This window comes from Rhinoraja longicauda, chromosome 8, assembly GCF_053455715.1.
Source record: "Rhinoraja longicauda isolate Sanriku21f chromosome 8, sRhiLon1.1, whole genome shotgun sequence".
NCBI classification, from domain to species: domain Eukaryota; kingdom Metazoa; phylum Chordata; class Chondrichthyes; order Rajiformes; family Arhynchobatidae; genus Rhinoraja; species Rhinoraja longicauda.
Window position 1 is genome coordinate 2,127,865 of NC_135960.1, and position 20,982 is coordinate 2,148,846.

At 50.0% G+C, this 20,982-nt stretch overlaps 1 protein-coding gene across 3 annotated transcripts in view; it reads right to left on the minus strand.

The window, feature by feature from the left end:
* Positions 1 to 20,982, minus strand: part of stk11ip (serine/threonine kinase 11 interacting protein) — a 111,236-nt gene that overhangs the window by 73,110 nt on the left and 17,144 nt on the right. For 2 of the 3 annotated variants that reach the window (XM_078403251.1, XM_078403252.1), the window contains exons 2-12: positions 18,172 to 18,238; positions 15,687 to 15,889; positions 14,032 to 14,106; positions 11,797 to 11,892; positions 9,905 to 10,012; positions 5,715 to 5,786; positions 4,913 to 5,042; positions 3,327 to 3,430; positions 1,698 to 1,787; positions 776 to 817; positions 138 to 293 (exon numbers count right to left, since the gene is read on the minus strand). In XM_078403251.1, the coding sequence (XP_078259377.1) occupies positions 138 to 293; positions 776 to 817; positions 1,698 to 1,787; positions 3,327 to 3,430; positions 4,913 to 5,042; positions 5,715 to 5,786; positions 9,905 to 10,012; positions 11,797 to 11,892; positions 14,032 to 14,106; positions 15,687 to 15,889; positions 18,172 to 18,235 (1,140 nt within the window). In that variant the 5' untranslated portion in view covers positions 18,236 to 18,238. The remainder of the gene's footprint in view (positions 1 to 137; positions 294 to 775; positions 818 to 1,697; positions 1,788 to 3,326; positions 3,431 to 4,912; positions 5,043 to 5,714; positions 5,787 to 9,904; positions 10,013 to 11,796; positions 11,893 to 14,031; positions 14,107 to 15,686; positions 15,890 to 18,171; positions 18,239 to 20,982) is intronic. The other variant, XM_078403253.1, reaches the window with a different exon arrangement.

Consider the following 20,982-nt stretch of genomic DNA (forward strand, 5'->3'; position numbering starts at 1 on the left):
TCTCACCTCAGTTTTAAATGGCCTCCCCTTTATTCTTAGACGTCGCCTCTCCCCCTGAGTACATACACACACACACACACAAAATGTTGGAGAGAGAGAGGGTGACTTTTGCCGGGCGAGACCCTTCAGACATTTACCTTCTTCCGCATGAGTGTACCACCGACTCTGTCAGTCGAAGGCTGATGATCATTGTGCTCGCTGCTTATGGAGGATTCCAGAACGTTCTTGAGCATGCTGTTGCGAGGGGAGTGGCGCCCCATATGACCGATCAGCCTGCCGGACCTGGGGAGGTACTGAAGGGGCAAAGGTTAGGACAACACTGAAGACGTCAGCTTGGACAGCTTTCAACACCGCGGTAGGATTATTGATTTCTCTAACTTGAATTGAATTGAATTGAATAGGTTTATTGGCCAGATGTGTAGGACAAAATACTGCAGATGCTGGGTTAAATCGAAGGGATGGAACCCGGGTCTCCGGCGCTGCATTCGCCGCGCCACCGTGCCACGAAAAGTTCTACCCTACACATTAGGGGCAATTTACAGCAACCAATTAACCTACCAACCTGGATGCCCTTGTAGTGTGGGAGGTAACCGGAGCACCCGGAGAAAACCCACGCTGTCACAGGGAGAACGCACAAACTCAGCACAAACAGTGCCAGGGGGTCAGGGTCGGACACTGGCCCCTAGTGCGGTAAGGCAGCGACTTTACCGCTGTGCCGCGCCTGTGAATGAAAGAAATAATTGGCATTGAAGCCGCCCTGGGCCAGGATACTCACGGTTAGATCTGCCATCGTCAGTGCCTCTCCATCCAAAACCAGCTGTAACAGAAAAGACACAAAACACCATCAGGGGAACCGTGCCACCAGTCCCACCTCGGTCAGGACTGCTCACTCGATGCACTGACCCACAGGCTCTTGATTGATCAGTGCGGGTGTCAGGGGTTATGGGGAGAAGTGCAGGAGAACGGGGTTAGGAGGGAGAGATAGATCAGCCACGATTGAATGGCGGAGTAGACTTGATGGGCCGAATGGCCTAATTCTGTTCCTTTCACTTATGACCTTAGGCGGCCACCTCCCTCAACACCGAGATGTGCAGGTGGTGGTACATTAATGCTCTGGTAATAATGGGGACTTTAGTTTAGATTAGAGAAACAGGCCCATCGGCCCACCCAGTCCACGTTGCCCAGCGATCACCCCATACACTAGCCACTATCCAACATACTAGGGACAATTTACAATCTTGTTTATCAATGCCAATTAACCCAGAAACCTGCACATCTTTGGAGTTTGGGAGGAACCGGAGCACCCGGAGAAAACCCACGCAGTCACAGGGAGAACGTACAAACTCCGTACAGACAGCGCCCGCAGTCTTGATCGAACCCAGGTCTCTGCCACTGTTAGTGCTGTAAGGCCAGCAATTCATAAGATCATAAGGTCATAAGTGATAGGAGTAGAATTAGGGCATTCGGCCCATCGAGTCTACTCCGCCATTCAATCACGGCTGATCTATCTCTCCCCATTCACCTGCCTACTCTCCGTAACTCCTGACACCCGCTGTACCACCGTGCTGCCCACTCGAGAAGATCTTGGACAAATCTCAATGTCAGGTCTGGGGCAGCTGTCTAGCACAACACACACCAGCACTAGAGAGAGACCAGAGTTCCCACTCCCAACTCAACGTGGTTTCTGTCAGACTTACATGCATGAAGGCAGCTTTGGGAGAGAGGTGATAGATGGTGCATGCACGGTGACTCTTCTGGTAATACACTGGGTTCCCTTCAAGGAAGAGCTGGAAGCAAAGACGTTGTTTGTTAAACTCTAGCGGTGGTGTTTAAAAAGTCGTAGAAGAAGGAAAGACTCAAAGTCTTATACACCGATCAGCCAAAACATTATCGACAGTATCACAAAATGCTGGAGTAACTCAGCGGGTCAGGCAGCATCTCTGGAGAGAAGGAATGGGTGACGTTTCGGGTCGAGACCCTTCTTCGGCCAAAACATTATGACCTGATGAGCCAAAACATTATGCCCACCTGCCTAATATGCTGTTGGTCCTCCGTGTGTAGCCCCATACGCAGCAGGGTGCGATGCACTGTGTATTGTGACACATTCCTCCCATTAAATGTTTCTGTGACTTGTGCCACAGTCGACCTTCTGTCGGTTCGGACCAGACGGGATAGCCTTCGTTGCCCTCGCGCATCGATGAGCCTTGGGCGCCCAACACCCTGTCTGTCGCCGGTTTGTGGTTTGTCCCTCCTCGGACCACTGTCGGTCGGTACTCACCACTGCTGACTGGGAGCACCCCACAAGCCTTGCCGTTTCAGAGATGCTCTGACCCAGTCGTCTGGCCATAACAATTTGGCCCTTGTCAAAGTGGCTCAGGTCTTTACTCCTGCCCATTTCTCCTGCATCCAACACGTCAACTTCAAGAACTGACTGTTCACTTGCTGCCCAATATATCCCACCCCTTGACAGGTGCCATTGTAACAAGATCATCAATGTTATTCACTTCGCCTGTCAGAATGTTTTGGCTGATCGGTGTACGTCTATCTTTGGCATGAGTAAGACACAGAACAAACTACCCAGACATACAGTTGCAGAGCACAGACACAGGCCCTTCTGCCCACATTCTCTGTGCTGACCATCAATACCAAACCCATTTACCCACATTCGGCCCACATTGTTTTATGCGGTGATGATTTAACTGCTTGTCCAGATTCTTCTTGAGGTTGCACAAGCCATGTCCTTACCTTCAAGATTCCTCTCAGTTGCTTGCTATTACCCTGCCAGTTCCCTTCCCATTCTGCCATAGATTGGCAGCAATAAGTGGAAGGTGGAATTATTAGAGACGAGGCACTCTCAGTGTCCCCCAACTCAGGCTCGTAGGGAGTCCACTAAACCTTTCATTGACATGTGGAGTTCCCTCTGGGTGACATGAGATGAGGCAGAGCTCTGTCTGAGTTGTCCGTGGCTCAGCACCAGGCAGGCTGGCAGCTCTGCCAGCGCGGCCTGCCCCAGCCCTAAGGTTGCCAACTGTCCCGTATTTTGAGCTAGATTGGTTTGTCTCGTAGGGGGACCGCCCTTGATCCGTATCAGGCCCGGGGGCCGCTGTCGGCCGGGACAGTGTAGGCCAACGAAGTGTGTTCGGGGAGCTGGGGCCGAGTGCGTTTGCCTGACGGAGGTTGCGTAGCAACCCACCTCCCGGCCCGGTGGAGCGGGAGCATGTGGCCGCTGGCTGGGTGAGGACATGTGGGGCGCGGGGCGGTGACGTCACCTCGTCCCGTATTTGGGAGTGAGGAGGTTGGCGATCCCTACCCGGACCTGCACTCACCTCCTTTAGCCGGTGTAGGTAGGAGAGTGGCTGCAGCCTCCCGTGCTCAGATATCATGTTAAACGCCAGGTCCAGGCACTTCAGGTGTGACAGATGCTCCAGCCCTGGAAACAGAAGCACAGCGGCAGGTTACACACACCGCCACGACAGAGGGGCACAAAGGTAGAACTCACACATCCATAAGTTCACCAGTGACAGGAGCAGATTAGATCATTCGGCCCATCAAGTCCACTCCGCCATTCAATCTTGGCTGATCTATCTCTCCCTCCTAACCAGTTAGCGAAAGATAATACATGATTACAATTAAGTCATTCGGAACCAGGAGCCACAGTCTAAGAATAAAGGGGAGGCCATTTAAAACTGAGATGAGAAAAAACGTTTTCACCCAGAGAGTTGTGAATTTGTGGAATTCTCTGCCACAGAGGGCAGTGGAGGCCGATTAACTGGATAAATTTAAAAGAGAGTTAGATAGAGCTCTAGGGGCTAGTGGAATCAAGGGATATGGGGAGAAGGCAGGCACGGGTTACTGATTGTGGATGATCAGCCATGATCACATTGAATGGCGGTGCTGGCTCGAAGGGACAAATGGCCGTCTCCTCCTGCACCTATTTTCTATGTTTCTATGTTTCCGCAGCATACAGATACAGGATAAAGGGAATAACGTTTAGTGCAAGATAAAGTCCAGTAAAGTCTGATTAAAGATAGTCCGAGGGTCTCCAATGAGGTGGATGGGAGGTCAGGACCGCTCTCTATTTGGTGAGAGGACAGTCCAGTCGCCTGATAACAGCCGGGAAGAAACTGCCCCTGAATCTGGAGGTGTGCGTTTTCACACTTCTGTACCTCTTGCCCGATGGGAGAGGGGAGAAGAGGGAGTGACCGGGGTGAGACTGGTCCTTGATGATGCTGCTGGCCTTCTCACGTAGGGCACGACTGCACTCCGAGACGCCACTATTTACGTGGAAAGCTCACAAACAAAGTTTGTCATTCTCTCTCAGTCACAATAATAAACCAACAACCAAAATTCATCTTGCAACACTATTAAACTAAACCCAAAACCAATAAAATTGGAGGAACAGCACCTCATATTTCACCTGGGCAGTTTGCAGCCCAGTGGTATGAACATCGACTTCTCCAACTTTAGATAGTTCCTCTGTCCCTCTCTTCCCCTCCCCTTCCCAGATCTCCCTCTATCTTCCTGTCTCCACCTATATCCTTCCTTTGTCCCCCCCCCTGACATCAGTCTGAAGAAGGGTCTCGACCCGAAACGTCACCCATTCCTTCTCTCCCGAGATGCTGCCTGACCTGCTGAGTTACTCCAGCATTTTTTGAATAAATACCTTCGATTTGTACCAGCATCTGCAGTTATGACTTGATGAGCCGGACTACACTGTCCGGACTACAGCGGCTCCCGGGCTACAGTGTCCGGGCCTACAGCGTCCGGGCCTACAGCGTCCGGGCCTACAGCGCCCCCCCCCAGGACGAGGGCGGTCCCGTAAGGGGCAAGCCAATTCAGCCAAAAATATGGGATGTCCTGTCTAATACGGACCAGTTGGCGACCCTACCCCCACTCCACAGGGCAGACTTACCACTGATGTCGTCCAGTTCATTGTTCCGCAAGAGGAGGGTGGTGAGCTGAACCCGCGAGCAGGGGTTGAAGACGGGCACCTTCTCCAGAACGTTGTAGCTCAAATTCACATACTCCAGTTCAGACAGCAGCTGAGGAAGGAAGGGGAAGGAGAGAAATAACAAACAGGCCTTTCGGCCCACTGAGTCTGTACGCGATGACCCCGTACACTAACACTATCCTACACACTTGGGACAATGTAGTTAGAAACATAGAAAATAGGTGCAGGAGTAGGCCATTCGGCCCTTCTAGCCAGCACCACCATTCAATATGATCATTGCTAATCATCCAAAATCAGTGCCCCGTTCCTGCTTTCTCCCCATATCCCTTGATTCCTTTAGCCCTAGGAGCTAAATTTAACTCTCTCTTGAAAACATCCAGTGAATCGGCCTCCACTGCTTTCTGTGGCAGAGAATTCCACAGATTCACAACTCTCTGGGAGAAAAGGTTTTTCCTCATCTCAGTCCTAAATGGCCGACCCCTTGTTCTTAAACCATGACCCTTGGTTCTGGACTCCCCCAACAGTTTTAAATGGCCTCCCCTTTATTCTTAGACTGTGTGGCCCCTGGTTCTGGACTCTAACATTGGGAACATTTTTCCTGCATCTTAGCTTGCCCAGTCCTTTTATAATTTGATACGTCTCTACAAGATCCCCTCTCATCCTTCTAAACTCCAGTGAATACAAGCCCAGCCTTTCCAATCTTTCCTCGTATGACAGTCCCGCCATCCCCGGGGATTAACCTTCCACAGATGCTGCCTCTCACCTTGAGATTCCCTGCACAATCCCGGATTTGGTTGTGGCTCAGGTCCAGCGTCCGGAGCACATTGAGTAGTCCCTGCCGGCAGCGAGGGAAAAGAATCAATCAAAGACCAATACCTCTTCAGACTTCAGAGATACAGCGCAGAAACAGGCCCTTCAGCCCACCGGGACTCCATGCCGACCAGCGATCTCCCCAGAAGGGAGGCACGGTGGCGCATGCGGTTGAGGTGTTGCCATACAGCACGAGAGAACCGGGTCCGATCCTGACTACAGGTGCTGTCTGGAACAGCTTCCTATCACCAACTAGGGAGCAGTCCGGACCTCCCACCCACCTGATTGGAGACCCTCGCGCCAGCTTAAATCAACCTTCCTGGACTTTATCTTGCACCAACTGTTATTCCCTTTACCCTTTATTCTCTCCAGAGATGCTGCCGGTCCCGCCCGCTCAGTTACTCCAGCATTTTGTGTCTATCTCCTTATAGCAAGTAGCTTTAAATCCAGGCATCTGGATGCTGCCTGGCACACTGGGCTCCTCGAACAGTTTGTTCTCTGCTCCAGATCCTCGCAGTCTCAGGTACACTAATCAGCCAAAACATTATGACCACTGACAGGTGAAGTAAATAACATTGATTATCTTGTTACAATGGCTCCTGTCAAGGGGTGGGATATATTAGGCAGCAAGTGAACAGTCAGTTCTTGAAGTTGACGTGTTGGATGCAGGAGAAATGGGCAGGAGTAAAGACCTGAGCGACTTTGACAAGGGCCAAATTGTTATGGCCAGACCACTGGGTCAGAGCATCTGTGAAACGGCAAGGCTTGTGGGGTGCTCCCGGTCAGCAGTGGTGAGTACCGACCGACGGTGGTCCGAGGAGGGACAAACCACAAACCGGCGACAGGCAAGGTGTTGGGCGCCCAAGGCTCATCGATGCGCGAGGGCAACGAAGGCTATCCCGTCTGGTCCGAACCGACAGAAGGTCGACTGTGGCACAAGTCACAGAAAATGTTAATGGTGGTCACGGGAGGAATGTGTCACAATACACAGTGCATCGCACCCTGCTGTGTATGGGGCTGCACATGGAGGACCAACAGCATATTAGGCAGGTGGGCATAATGTTTTGGCTCATCAAGTCATAATGTTTTGGCTGATCGGTGTATATCCATTGGCAATCACAGTCCTTGATTCACAGCAAACAGGTCAACATGCAGAGTACAACGGTCAAAACTCTCTATATCGCACTATCCTCGCAGTAGATGATTTAGTTTAGCTTGTTAGTGTACCGAAGTACAGTCAAAAGCTTTTTATTTATTTTTTATTTTTGAAAAGCATATGTACAAATCGAAATAAAAAAAAAACACATTTGTTACAAAGTTCTTACATAGCTTCAATTTTTAAATTTTTGAAGAGAGAAAGTAAAAATAAAAATATAAAACTATAAACTTGGGAAGAGAGAGTAAGAGGGTTAAAAAAAATAACAATAAAAATTAACGGGAGTAGATCCGGGAGACAAAAACCACAGCTGTACATCCAACCCCCAAACCCATTTTCTTTTCTAAAAATTCAATAAATGGAGACCATATTTTTAAAAATAACTCAGGTTTGTCGATTAAGGCAAACCTTATTTTTTCCAAATGCAGGGTCTCTGTCATTTCCATAGTCCACATTTTAATTGTGGGGGTTATTGGTTTTTTCCAAAATTTAAGTATTAGTTTTTTCGCAGTTATTAGACTGTAATCAAGAAAATGTACCTGACTTACTGTAAAATTTGTAGTATGTTCTGATAATCCTAATATAATTAATTTTGGGTCCATAATCTAATTTTTTATTGCATCTAATTTGGTTGCGCGCTATCCAGCCAGCGAAAAGACGACTCATGATTACATTCAAGCCGTCCACAGTGTACAGATACAGGATAAAGGGAATAACGTTTAGTGCAAGATAAAGTCTAGTAAAGTCCGATTAAAGATAGTCCGAGGGTCTCCAGTGAGGTAGATGGGAGGTCAGGACCGCTCATAGTTGGTGAGAGGACGGTTCAGTTGCCTGATAACAGCCGGGAAGAAACTGCCCCTGAATCTGGAGGTGTGCGTTTTCACACTTCTGTACCTCTTGCCCGATGGGAGAGGGGAGAAGAGGGAGTGACCGACCGGGGTGAGACTGGTCCTCGATGATGCTGCTGGCCTTGCCGAGGCAGCGGGAGGTGTAAATGGAGTCGGTGGAAGGGAAGCATAGAAAGCAGTTATCACCTCTTCCCCAGCTAACAATGGGCCATTTATTCACAAAATGCTGGAGTAACTCAGCAGGTCAGGCAGCATCTCGGGAGAGAAGGAATGGGTGACATTTCGGGTCGAGACCCTTCTTCAGACCCGAAACGTCACCCATTCCTTCTCTCCCGAGATGCTGCCTGACCTGTTGAGTTACTCCAGCATTTTGTGAATAAATCGATTTGTACCATCATCTACAGTTATTTTCTTATAACAATGGGCCATTATGGGCTCCACCCTCCCTTGGTCATCTGTTGCCGGCCCTCCTTTGTTCTGGCCTTTTCTTACCTCCAGTTCCCTCCCCTCTACTTTCAGTCTGAAGCAGGGCCCCGACCCAAAATGTCACTCATCCCTTTTCTCCAGAGATGCTGCCTGACGAGTTGAATTACTCCAAATCTTTTAGTCTGAAGGGTCTCGACCCGAAATGTCACCCATTTCGTCTCTCCCGAGATGCTGCCTGACCCGCTGAGTTACACCAGCATTTTGTGTCTAACTACAATACTTTTGTGTCTAGTTTAGTTTAGTTTCGTTTATTGAGTCAGTCAGTTTAACCAGTCAGCGGAAAGACAACACATGATTGCAATCAATCAAGTCTATCAATAGAAGGGACAATAGACAATTGGTGCAGGAGGAGGCCATTCGGCCCTTCGAGCCAGCACCACCATTCAATGTGATCATGCCTGATCATTCTCAATCAGTACCCTGTTCCTCCCTTCTCCCCATACCCCCTGACTCCGCTTTCCTTAAGAGCTCTATCTAGTAGGGAGTAGGAAAAAAAAGGAAGCAGATGCTGGCTTAAATCGAAGGTAGACACAAAATGCTGGAGTAACTCAGCGGGTCATGCAGCATCTCGGGAGAGAAGGAATGGATGACGTTTTGGGTCGAGACCCTTCTTCAGACTGATGTGTCTACCTTCAATAGAAGGGAGGTTGGTTTGTGCGATGGTCTGGACTGCGTTCACAGCTCTCTGCAATTTCTTGCAGACGTGGATGGAGCTGATCACAAACCGTGCTGTGAAGCATCCCGATAAAATACTTTCTATGGCGCATCTGTAGACGGTGGTGAGGGTTGTTGGGGACGTGGGCGGTCACGGTGGCACAGCGGTAGAGTTGCTGCCTCACAGCGAATGCAGCACCGGAGACCCGGGTTCCATCCCGACTACGGATGCTGTCTCTACAGAGTTTGTACCCCGTGAGCTTTCTCCTAGATCTTCAGTTTCCTCCCACTCTCCAAAGACGTACAGGTTTGTAGGTTAATTGGTTTGGTATAAATGTAATACTGTCCCTAATGTGTGTAGAATAGTGTTAGAGTGCAGGGATTACTGGTCAGTGCGGACTCGGTGGGCCGAAGGGCCTGTTTCCATGTTGTATCTCTAAAGAGTCATAGAGTGATACAGTGTGGAAACAGGCCCTTCGGCCCAACTCGCCCACACTGGCCAACAATGTCCCAGCTACACTAGTCCCACTTGCCTGCGCTTGGTCCATAACCCTCCAAACCCTTCCTATCCATATACCTGTCCAACTGTTTCTTAAACAACGGGATTATCCCAGCATCAACTACCTCCTCTGTCAGCTCGTTCCATACACCCACCACCCTCTGTGTGGAAAAGTTACCCCTCGGATTCCTATTAAATCTTTTCCCCTTCACCTTGAACCTGTGTTCTCTGGTCCACGATTCCCCTACTCTGGGCAAGAGACTCTGTGCATCTATCCGATCTATTCCTCTCATGAAACTAAACATGCTCAGCTTTCTGAGCCTTCTAAGGAAGTAGAGGCGTTTCGTTTAGTTTAGAGATATAGCACCCGTAGTCGGGATCGAGCCCTGGACTCCAGAGCTGCATTCATTGTAAGGCAGCAACTCTACCGCAGCGTCGCCGTGCCACCCGTTGGTGTGCACACTTGGGCCTAGCGTCAAAACCGGGGACCCGTGCCTCACCAGTGAGCTGTCGAGCGAGGCGATGAAGTTGTTGCTGAAGTTGAGGGTGTGCAGGTCCAACCAGGGCAGGGCAGAGCTCAGGTCCCCACCACACACCGAGATGATCTCCTGCTCGAGAGGGAGAGACAGCGTTATAGACAATAGGTGCAGGAGGAGGCCATTTGGCCCATTCACTGTGATCACGGCTGATCATCCAAAATCAGTACCCCGTTCCTGCCTTCTCCCCATATCTTTAAGAACTCTATCTAGCTCTCTCTTGAAAACATCCAGAGAATTGGCCTCCACTGCCTTCTGAGGCAGAGAATTCCACAGATTCACAACTCTCTGGGTGAAAAAGTTTTTCCTCATCTCCGTTCTAAATAACAGTATAACAGTATAACAGAGCTTTACCCCTTATTCTAAAACTGTGCCCCCTGGTTCTGGACTCCCCCAACATCGGGAACATGTTTCCTGCCTCTAGCGTGTCCAATCCTTTAATAATCTTATATGTTTCAATAAGATCCCCTCTCCTCCTTATAAATGCCAGGGTATACAAGCCCAGTCACTCCAGTCTTTCAACATATGTCAGTCCCGCCATCCTGGGAATGAACCTAGTAAACCTACGCTGCACGCCCTCAATAGCAAGAATATCCTTCCTCAAATTTGGAGGCCAAAACTGCACACAGTACTCCAGGTGCGGTCTCACTAGGGCCCTGCACAACTGCAGAAGGACCTCTTGGCTCCTATACTCAACTCCTCTTGTTATGAAGGCCAACATGCCATTGGTTTTCTTCACTGCCTGCTGTACCTGCATGCTTACAATGTTAATGCGGGAGTTAGATTCAAGAGAGTTAGATTTAGCTCTTAGGGCTAACAGAATCAAGGGATATGGGGAGAAGGCAGGAACGGGGTACTGATTGAGAATGATCAGCCATGATCACAATGAATGGCGGTGCTGGCTCGAAGGGGCAGAATAGCCTCCTCCTGCACCTATTTTCTATGTTTCTATGTTTTGCTCAAGAGGCAGAGAAAATTCACAAAGCAAGACTGGAAAGGGTGAGGGGAGATCTTATAGAGGCGTACAAAATCATGACAAGAGTAGATCGGGTGGACGCACAGAATCTCTTGCCCAGAGTTGGGGAATCGAGAACCAGAGGACATAGGTTACAGGTGAGGGGGGGAAAAGATTTAATAGGAACCTGAGGGGTAGATTTTTTTACAGAGTGCTGAGTGTATGGAACGAACTGCCAGAGGAGGTAGTTGAGGCTGGGACTTTTGCACCGTTTAAGAAACATTCAGACAGGTACATGGATAGGGCAGGTTTAGAGGGATATACTAGACCAAGTGGACCCGTTGGGCCAAAACCTCTCCTGCATTGGTGCAGTACTCTCTCCTCCCCCACTCCCTCCCTCCCTGCTTCCCCCTCCCCCTCCCTCCCCCTCCCCCCCCCTCCCCCACTCCATCCCTCCCTGCTTCCCCCTCCCCCTCCCCCACTCCATCCCCCTCAACCCCCCCTTATCCTTCCTCCTCCTCCCCTTCCTCCCTCCTCCCCCCCTCCCCACTCCTCCCTTGGAGATAGATTTAAACTTTAAAATGTGAATAACTTTGAAAATATAACACCGATTTCAATGAAACTTCTTCCATTAGCACCAAAGGGACGACGGTGAGTAAGGTGGGCCTATAATTGTCGCGCTATCGTGCATCGTTTTGGTTGTAGCTCAGGAACAAACAAACAAACAAACGAGAGTTTTAGAATATAGATAGATGGACGAAACACCGGCAGATGGGTCTAGGGTAGTTGGAACATGTTGGTTAGTGTGGGCAAGTTGGGCCGAAGGGCCTGTTTCCACGCTGCATCACTCGGCGCTGGCAGTGAGAGGGTTGTTGGCTGGAGAAGGCCGCAGCAGACTCACCTCGACAGTGTAGATGCAGCGTGAGCACACAAGGATCTCCAGCCTGGTGTAGATACCCCGTAGCCCTTCCAAACAGTGAGGGGGAACCCGCTTCAGCTGCAAAACACCAACGCAGGCACGTACCTTCACTTGGTTGGCTGGTCACCATCGGTGATGAAACAAAATACAGAGCGGAGGTGCAGAACCTGGCAGACTGGTGCTCCGATAACAACCTGTCCCTAAACACCACCAAGACCAAGGAGCTGATCACACAACGGGGAATACGCCCCGATCTTTATCAATGGGGGCAGTGTGGAGAGAGTGTCCAGCTTCAAGTTTCTGGGCACTCACATTTCGGAGGACCTAACATGGTCCAATAACACTGCTGCGCTGGTCAAGAAGGCACAGCAACGACTGTTCTACCTGAGAACACTGAAGAAGTCTGGTCTACCCCCAACAGCTGCTGACAACCTTCTACCGCTGCACCATAGAGAGCATCCTAACACATGGCATCCCTGTGTGGTATCTCAGCTGCACGGAGGCAGAGAGGAAAGCTCTTCAGTGGGTAGTCCATAGAGCTCAGAGGGCCATCGGAACACAGCTACCAGCCTTGGAGGGCATCTACAACACACGATGCCTCAGAAAAACCACCAGCATCCACAAAGACTCTTCACACCCCTGCAAGAGTCTGTTCGAACTTCTACCATCGGGCAGACGATACAAGGCCTTCTACGCCCGCACCTCCAGACTCAGGAACAGCTTCATCCCCAGGGCCATAGCTGCTATGAACCGGTCCTGCTGAGCCGGATGGTCACATCGCACAGTGATCCGGCACAGACCTACTTGCACTTTATTCTGTTTTAAAACTGTTCTAATTTGTTTCATTGGGTTGTTTAAATTAATACTGACTAGCTAATTCATTTATTGCATCGTATGGGAGGCACATTCCCAATCTCGTTGTACCCCTGTACAATGACAATAAAGATGTATTGTATTGTATTGTATTGTAAACTATCACGGGAAGTGCCAAACACTTTAACCCCCCCTCCCATTCCCACACTGACCTTTCTGTCCTGGGCCTCCTCCATTGTCAGAGTGAGGCCCAGCGCAAATTGGAGGAACAGCACCTCATATTTCCCTTGGGTAGCTTACACCCCAGCGGTATGAACATTGTGTAGGAAGGAACTGCAGATGCTGGTTTAAACCGAAGGTAGACACAAAATGCTGGAGTAACTCAGCGGGACAGGCAGCATCGTTGGAGGGAAGGAATGGGTGACGTTTCGGGTCGAGACCCTCTTCAGTGTTCAGAATATTGACTTCTCTAACCTTGCTTTCCCCCTCTCTCTCCATCCCTTCCCCTTCCCAGTTCTCCGAACAGTCTGGTTATCCCGGATTACGTTTTGCCTCTGTTTGTTTTTGTCACCTCCTCCTAGCTAACAATGATCTATTCCACATTTTTTGAGCTGCATCTCTTTTGACGTCTCAATTTCACTCATTATCCTTTCTTATCTCTGTGTCTCCCTCTCTCCGACTCTCAGTCTGAAGAAGGGCGGCCACTGTGGCGCGGCGGTAGAGTTGCAGCCTTTCAGCGCTTGCAGCGCCGGAGACTTGGGTTCTACCCCGACGACGGGCGCTACCTGTAAGGAGTTTGTACGTTCTCCCCACGTGACCTGCGTGGGTTTTCTCCGAGATCTTCGGTTTCCTCCCACACTCCAAAGATGTACAGGTTTGTAGGTTAATTGGCTTGGTGCATGTGTAAATTATCCCTAGTGTGTGCTGGATAGTGTTGGTGTGCGGGGATCGCTGGTCGCTGTGGACTCGGTGGCCAAAGGGCCTGTTTCCTCGTTGTATCTCTAAACTAAACTAAAGGGTCTCGACCTGAAACACCACATATTCCTTCTATCCAGAGATGCTGCCTGTCCCGCTGAGTTACTCCAGCATTTTGTATCTATCTGCCACTATCCTTGTTCGAGCTTTGCTGATTTTACCTTGCACTAAAGCTTATATTCCCTTATCGTGTATCTGTACACTGTAAACAGCTCGATTGTAATCATGTATTGTCTTTCCGCTGACTGGCTAGCACGCAACAAAAGCTTTTCACTGTACCTCGGTACACGTGACAATAAACTAAACTGAACTTGAGCGTTGACCCAGCTGGTGACACCATGTCCACCCATTTGTTTTGGCAACCAAAGTGAAATGGGCTGCCCGACACTCAGTACCCAGGAGTGGAAGATGCCACTTTGACGGACGTACCTCTAAGAATCGGAGGGATTTAAACGCAAAGATCCTCACGGGCGTCTGGAGACTGGGTCCTGGGGGATGCACCAACTGAAAGACAAACAGAGTACTGGTTATCCATCACACTCTGCAACTCACATAGCTCACCTAAACTAAACTAAACACAGCGTGCGAGAAGGCAACATTCTCCACCACTCTGGTCGGGCCGAGGATTGAGCCTTGGGGTTCGACATGTGCCAAGGATGGGCCGTGTCGCTAAAAACAAAGAGGGATGCGGCATGAGGGAGTGCTGGGGAGTGTGTGTGGGGACTGTAGCGGGAACTTCAGTCAGTATGAGCGGACATTGTAGAGGGAGCTTCACTCTATCTAGCCTGTGCTGGGGAGGGTGTGAGGGGACATTGTAGAGGGAGCTTCACTCTATCTAGCCTGTGCTGGGGAGGGTGTGAGGGGACATTGTAGAGGGAGCTTCACTCTTTATTTAACTCATGCTATCTGTGAGAGGGAGTGTGTGAGGGGATATTGTAGAGGGAGCTTCAGTCCATCTCTAGCCTGTGCTCGGGAGGGCGTGAGGGGACATTTCTCAAGGAAGCTTTCTGTGCAGGGGAGTGTGTGAGTGGACGGGTAGAGGGAGCTTCTTTTTTTTTTAGAGATACAGCACAGAAACAGGCTCTTCGGCCCACCAGGTCCGCGCCGCCCAGCGATCCCCGCACATTAACACTATCCTACACCCACTAGGGACAACTTTTTTTACATTTACCCAGCCAATTGACCTCCAAACCTGTATGTCTTTGGAGTGTGGGAGGAAACCGAAGGTCTCGGAGAAAACCCACACAGGTCACGGGGAGAACGTACAAACTACGTACAGACAGCGCCCGTAGTCAGGATCGAACTTGAGTCTCCGGCGCTGCATTTGCTGTAAGGCAGCAACTCTACCGCTGCGCCACCGTGCCGCCTGTACTCTGTATCTATCCTGTGCTGGGGTGTGTGTGATGGGACAGTGTAGAGGGAGCTTCACTCTGTATCTATCCTGTGCTGGGGTGTGTGTGATGGGACAGTGTAGAGGGAGCTTCACTCTGTATCTATCCCATGCGATGGTGTGTGTGAGGGGACGGTGTAGAGGGAGCGTTACTCTGTATCTATCCCGTGCTGGGGAGTGTGAGGGGACAGTGTAGAGGGAGCTTCACTCTGTATCTAACCTTTGCCATCCATGCTGGGCAGTGCTCGATTGGGCACTACAAAGGCATCAGATGGAAAGCATTACAAAGATACAGTATTACAGTTTAGTTTAGTTTAGTTTAGAGATACAGCGTGGAAACAGGCCCTTCTGCGCCGACCAGCGATCCCCGCACACTAACACTATCCTACACCCACTAGGGACAATGTTTACATTTGCCCAGCCAATTAACCTACAAACCCGCACGTCTTTGGAGTGTGGGAGGAAACCGAAGATCTCGGAGAAAACCCCACGCAGGTCACGGGGAGAACGTACAAACTCCGTACTGACGGCGCCCGTAGTCGGGATGGAACCCGGGTCTCCGGCGCTGCATTCGCTGTGAAGCAGCAACTCCACCACTGCGCCACCCAAATAAAATTCCCGGAGTGTCATGGAGAAAGAGGCTCACAATCCCGATGGAAACCCGGCCCCCCCCCCCTGGCAAAGACCAACCTACCTTCAGCGAGACGGTTTTTTGCAACACATCGAAGAGGAACTGCACGTCCAGGACAGAGGCAGTGTCGGACGGGTGGGAGGGGAGGGCCACAAACCCATGCTGGTACTTGCGGGCCAGGAGATGCTGCTCAAAGAGTTGGTGAAGGACCTGCAGCCCAACAGTCAGCAAGGAGAGGGTGCTCGTCCCACTCAGCACCGAGTCACCTGCGGACAAGACACAGATTTGCTGCCAGACACACATGCCGACGACTTTCCTATCCTAGCTTTGTGGATAGCTGAGTGGGCGGCACGGTGGCGCAGCGGTAGAGTTGCTGCCTTACAGCGAATGCAGCGCCGGAGACTCAGGTTCGGAACCTGACTACGGGTGCTGTACTGTACGGAGACCCGGGTACGATCCCGGCTATGGATGGACGCCGTCTGTACGGAGTTTATCCGTTCTCCCCATGACCTGCGTGGGTTTTCTCCGAGATCTTCGGTTTCCTCCCACACTCCACAAAGACGTGCAGGTTTGTAGGTTAATTGGCTGGGCAAATGTAAAAATTGTCCCTAGTGGGTGTGGGATAGTGTTAGTGTGCGGGGATCGCTGGTCGGCGCGGACCCGGTGGGCCGAAGGGCCTGTTTCCGCGCTGTATCTCTAAATCTAAAAAAAAATCTAAAGCTTTAGCTCCAGTTCTCGCTCAAAGTGTAAGTAGGAACTGCAGATGCTGTTTTGCACTGAAGATACAAAATGCTGCAGTAACTCAGCGGGACAGGCAGCATCTTTAGTTTAGTTTAGTTTAGAGATACAGCGCGGAAACAGGCCCTTCAGCCCACCGGGTCCGTGCCGACCAGTGATCGCCGCACACTAACACTATCCTACACACACTAGGGACAATTTTTACATTTACACCAAGCCAATTAACCTACAAACCTGCACGTCTTTGGAGTGTGGGAGGAAACCGAAGATCTTGTAAATTTCCCTGGTGTGGGACGGATAAAGGAATATATTATTATTATCTCGGAGAAAACCCATGGAGGTCACGGAGAGAACGTGCAAACTCCGTACAGACAGCACCCGTGGACAGGATTCAACCCGGGTCTCCGGCGCTGCATTCGCTGTAAGGCAGCAACTCTACCGCTGCGCCACCGTGCCGCTTCTCTGGAGAGAAGGAATGGGTGACGCTTTGGGTCTGAAGAAGGGTCTCGACCCAAAACGTCCCCCATTCCTTCTCTCCAGAGATGCTGCCTGTCCCGCTGTTACTCCAGCATTTTGTGTCTATCTTCAATTCTACCCGCCCCTAGTTCTTAGTTTAGTTATCTCCCACCCCATTCTTCAGACTTCTCCCCGTAACCATTGACACCTTTTCTAATAAAGAATTTGCAAATCTCCGCCTTAAAAATACTCAATGACTTGGCCTCCACCACTGTCTGTGGCAATGAATTCCACAGATTCACCCTCTGACTGGAAATTCCTCATTCAAGATTCAAGATCAAGATTCAAGATATCTTTATTTGTCATCCAAAAAACAAGTTTTTTGGACGAAATTTAGTCACCCACAGTCCAACAATAAAAGCAATAAAATAAGCAAATTACGCAACCCCAACCAACACACAAAAAAAAGAAACATCCATCACAGTGAGTCTCCTCCAGTCCCCTCCTCACTGTGATGGAAGGCCAGAATGTCTTTCTGCCAGAATGTCATCTCCTTTCTCTCGGTACACGCTTTTATTCTGAGGATGTACCCTCTGGTCCTAGACCCTACCACGAGTAGAAACATCCTCTCCACATCCACTCTATCCAGGCCGCTCACTATTCGGTAAGTAACAATGAGATCCCCCCTCATCCTTCTAAACTCCAGCGAGTACAGGCCCAGTGTCTGCAAAGGCTCATCATACATTAATTGCTGCCTAACAAACAGGCTATGTGTTTCCTGTGTAGGAAGGAACTGCAGATGCTGGTTAGGCAGCATCTCTGGAGAAAAGGAATAGGTAATGTTTTGGGTCTAGACACTTAGTTTAGTGATACAGCGCGGAAACAGGCCCTTCGGCCCACCGTGTCCGCACCGACCAACGATCCCCGCACACTAACACTATCCTACACGCTCGAGGGACAATTTACGTTTATACCAAACCAATTAACCTACAAACCTGCACGTCTTTGGAGTGTGGGAGAAAATCGAAGACCTCGGAGAAAACCTATGCAGGTCACGGAGAGAACGTACAAACTCTGTACAGACAGCGCCCGTAGCTAGGATCAAACCCGGGTTCCTGGCGCGGTAAGGCAGCAACTCTACCGCTGCGCCATCGTGCTGAACTTCTACAGACAGGCCAAGTTATTCAGTTCTGAAGAAGGTTCTTGACCCAATACTTCACCTATTCCTTTTCTCCAGAGATACTGCCTGACCCGCTGTTACTCCAGCATTTTGTGTCTAAAGTGTTTCCTGGTTCTGTTTTCAGATTTTCGGCACCTTGAGCTTTTATTTTTAATTTTCAAAAATCAGACTCACCGTAGTTTCGGAGCAGCTTTGTCAAGCTTTGCACAAACACCTCCTCCCCTGCTCTGGATGCCATGGTCTAGGAGAAAGGTGACAAACAAATTACAACACTCACTGCATTAGAGTAATAGAGCGATACAGTGTGGAAACAGGCCCTTCGGCCCAACTCGCCCACACCGGCCAACAATGTCCCAGCTACACTAGTCCCACCTGCCTGCGCTTGGTCCATAACCCTCCAAACCTATCCTATTCAAGATTCAAGATAGCTTTATTTGTCATCCAAATTGGACGAAATTTGTCATCCATGTACCCGTCCAACTGTTTCTTAAACGATGGGATAGTCACAGCCTCAACTACCTCCTCTGGCAGCTCGTTCCATACACCCACTCACCCTCTGTGTGGAAAAGTTACCCCTCGGATTCCTATTAAATTTTTCCCCCTTCACCTTGAACCTATCTCCTCTGGTCCTCGATTCCCCTACTCTGGGCAAGAGACTCTGTGCGTCCACCCGATCTATTCCTCTCATGATTTTGTACACCTCTATAAGATCTCCCCTCATCCCCCTGCGCTCCATGGAATAGATACCCAGCCTGCTCAACCTCTCCCTGTAGCTCACACCCTCTAGTCCTGGCAACATCCTCGTAAATCTTTTCTGAACCCTTTCAAGTTTGCATTCTTCACACAAACATCTTAAAATGGTCGACGGGACCGCTTCTAGATAGAGCTCTTAAGGATAGCGGAGTCAGGGGGTATGGGGAGAAGGCAGGAACGGGGTACTGATTGAGAATGATCAGTCATGATCACATTGAATGGTGGTGCTGGCTTGAAGGGCCGAATGACCTACTCCTGCACCTATTGTCTATTGAAACCACCGAAAAGCTTGTCGGACGGCATAACCAGGAAAATCAAGCTCGGAGATGTCGGATGAGAGGAGCAATGCCTCCAGTGTCTTCAAGGTCGGCTGCAGGAGACGCCCCTCCCAAGGACACAAAGATGGCCGGGGGAGGAGAGGAGAGGGAGGGACGGTCGATTCACGGGAACTCTTCCCTTACATCGAACGCGTGGGCCGACTCGAAATTTGAATCATGGCACTGTAAATGACGACACCTGCATGTATCACAAGTGATAGGAGTAGAATAAGGCCATTCAGCCCATCGTGTCTACTCCGCCATTCAATCATGACTAATCTATCTTTCCCTCTTAACCCCATTCTCCTTCCTTCTCCCCATAACCCCCGACACCCGCACTAATCGCCCGTACTGTGTGTAATACACGCAAAAAGAAATTCACTGTGGAGTTGCACACAGGGTTGCCAACCGTCCCGTATTAGCCGGGACATCCCGTATTTTGGGCTAAATTGGTTTGACCCGTACGGGACCGCCCTTGTCCCGTATTAGGCCCAGACGGCGCTGTAGTACCGGACAGTGTAGGCCCAGACACTGTAGGCCGGGCGCCGCCTAACGGAGGTTGCATAGCAACCCACCTCCCAGCCCGGATGGCTGCCATTAGTGGAGCGGGAGCACGTGGCCGCTGGCCGGGTGAGGTCACGAGGGGCGCGGGGCGGTGACGTCACCCTTTGTCCCTTATTTGGGAGTGATGAAGTTGGCAACACTAGTTGCATATGTAACAAAATATAGCACCATTGAACTATTGAAAGTACAAATGACGCAGAGAACCTGATATCCGTGTTAATTCCAAATGCACATTTTAGGTGAGGATCAGTATTTCAAACTTATTGAACCCTTACGAACAACAAGATCATTCAAGCAGGCATCTAAAGACATCAATCTAGCAATGGAAAAGCATGTAGAAACAAAGAACTGTAGATGCTGACTGAAGGACACAGAGTGCTGGAGTAACTCAGCGGGTCAGGCAGCATCTGTGAAGAACACGGATAGGTGACGTTTCACAGAGTGTTGGAGTAACTCAGCAGGTCAGGCAGCATCTGTGGAGAACATGGACAGGTGACGTTTCACAGAGTGTTGGAGTAACTCAGCAGGTCAGGCAGCATCTGTGGAGAACATGGACAGGTGACGTTTCACAGAGTGTTGGAGTAACTCAGCAGGTCAGGCAGCATCTGTGGAGAACATGGACAGGTGGCGTTTCACAGAGTGTTGGAGTAACTCAGCGGGTCAGGCAGCATCTCTGGAGAACATGGGTAGGGGACATTTCAGGTTCAGACTGATGGGAGAGGGAGGGGGGGAGAGGAAAGCTGGGAAAGGGCAGGGCAGGATATAGCATGGCAGCTTTAAAGCTTTTCACTGTACCTCAGTACACGTGACAATAAACTAAACTGAACTGAAGGTTTATAAGACGACATGGGTGAGGGGGGTGTGATAGGCAGCTGGCTAATCTGTAACTCCTCTACTGCGCTCGCACCCAGTGACCCTTCATTCCCAGTCTTTGAAAAGTTAATAAACCTCTACGTTAAATATTTGTCATGACTCACAACTCCCTGAGACAGAGAGCGTCAGAGCTTCGCCACCTTCTCTGACAATACATTTCTACGCACCTCCATTTCAAGTGACCAGCCTTATCCCATAGTTATCTGTCTTTGGTCAAGACACTCCCACTCGTGAGACCGTTTCACTCTCACCCCACAGCGACTTTCTCCGAGTCTGGTCGCTTATCATTTCACATCCCTTTTTGGAAATTGTAGAAATGAATAGATAAAATGATGAGAGGCATCATGGACTGAGTAGATAAGACATATTTTCCTCCGGGGTGGAGATATCAAATACTCGAGGGAAGAGGTTTAAGGTGAAAGTTTAAATGTGGGAGTTACCACGCAAGTTCTTTTTTAAAAACTGCACAGAGCATGAC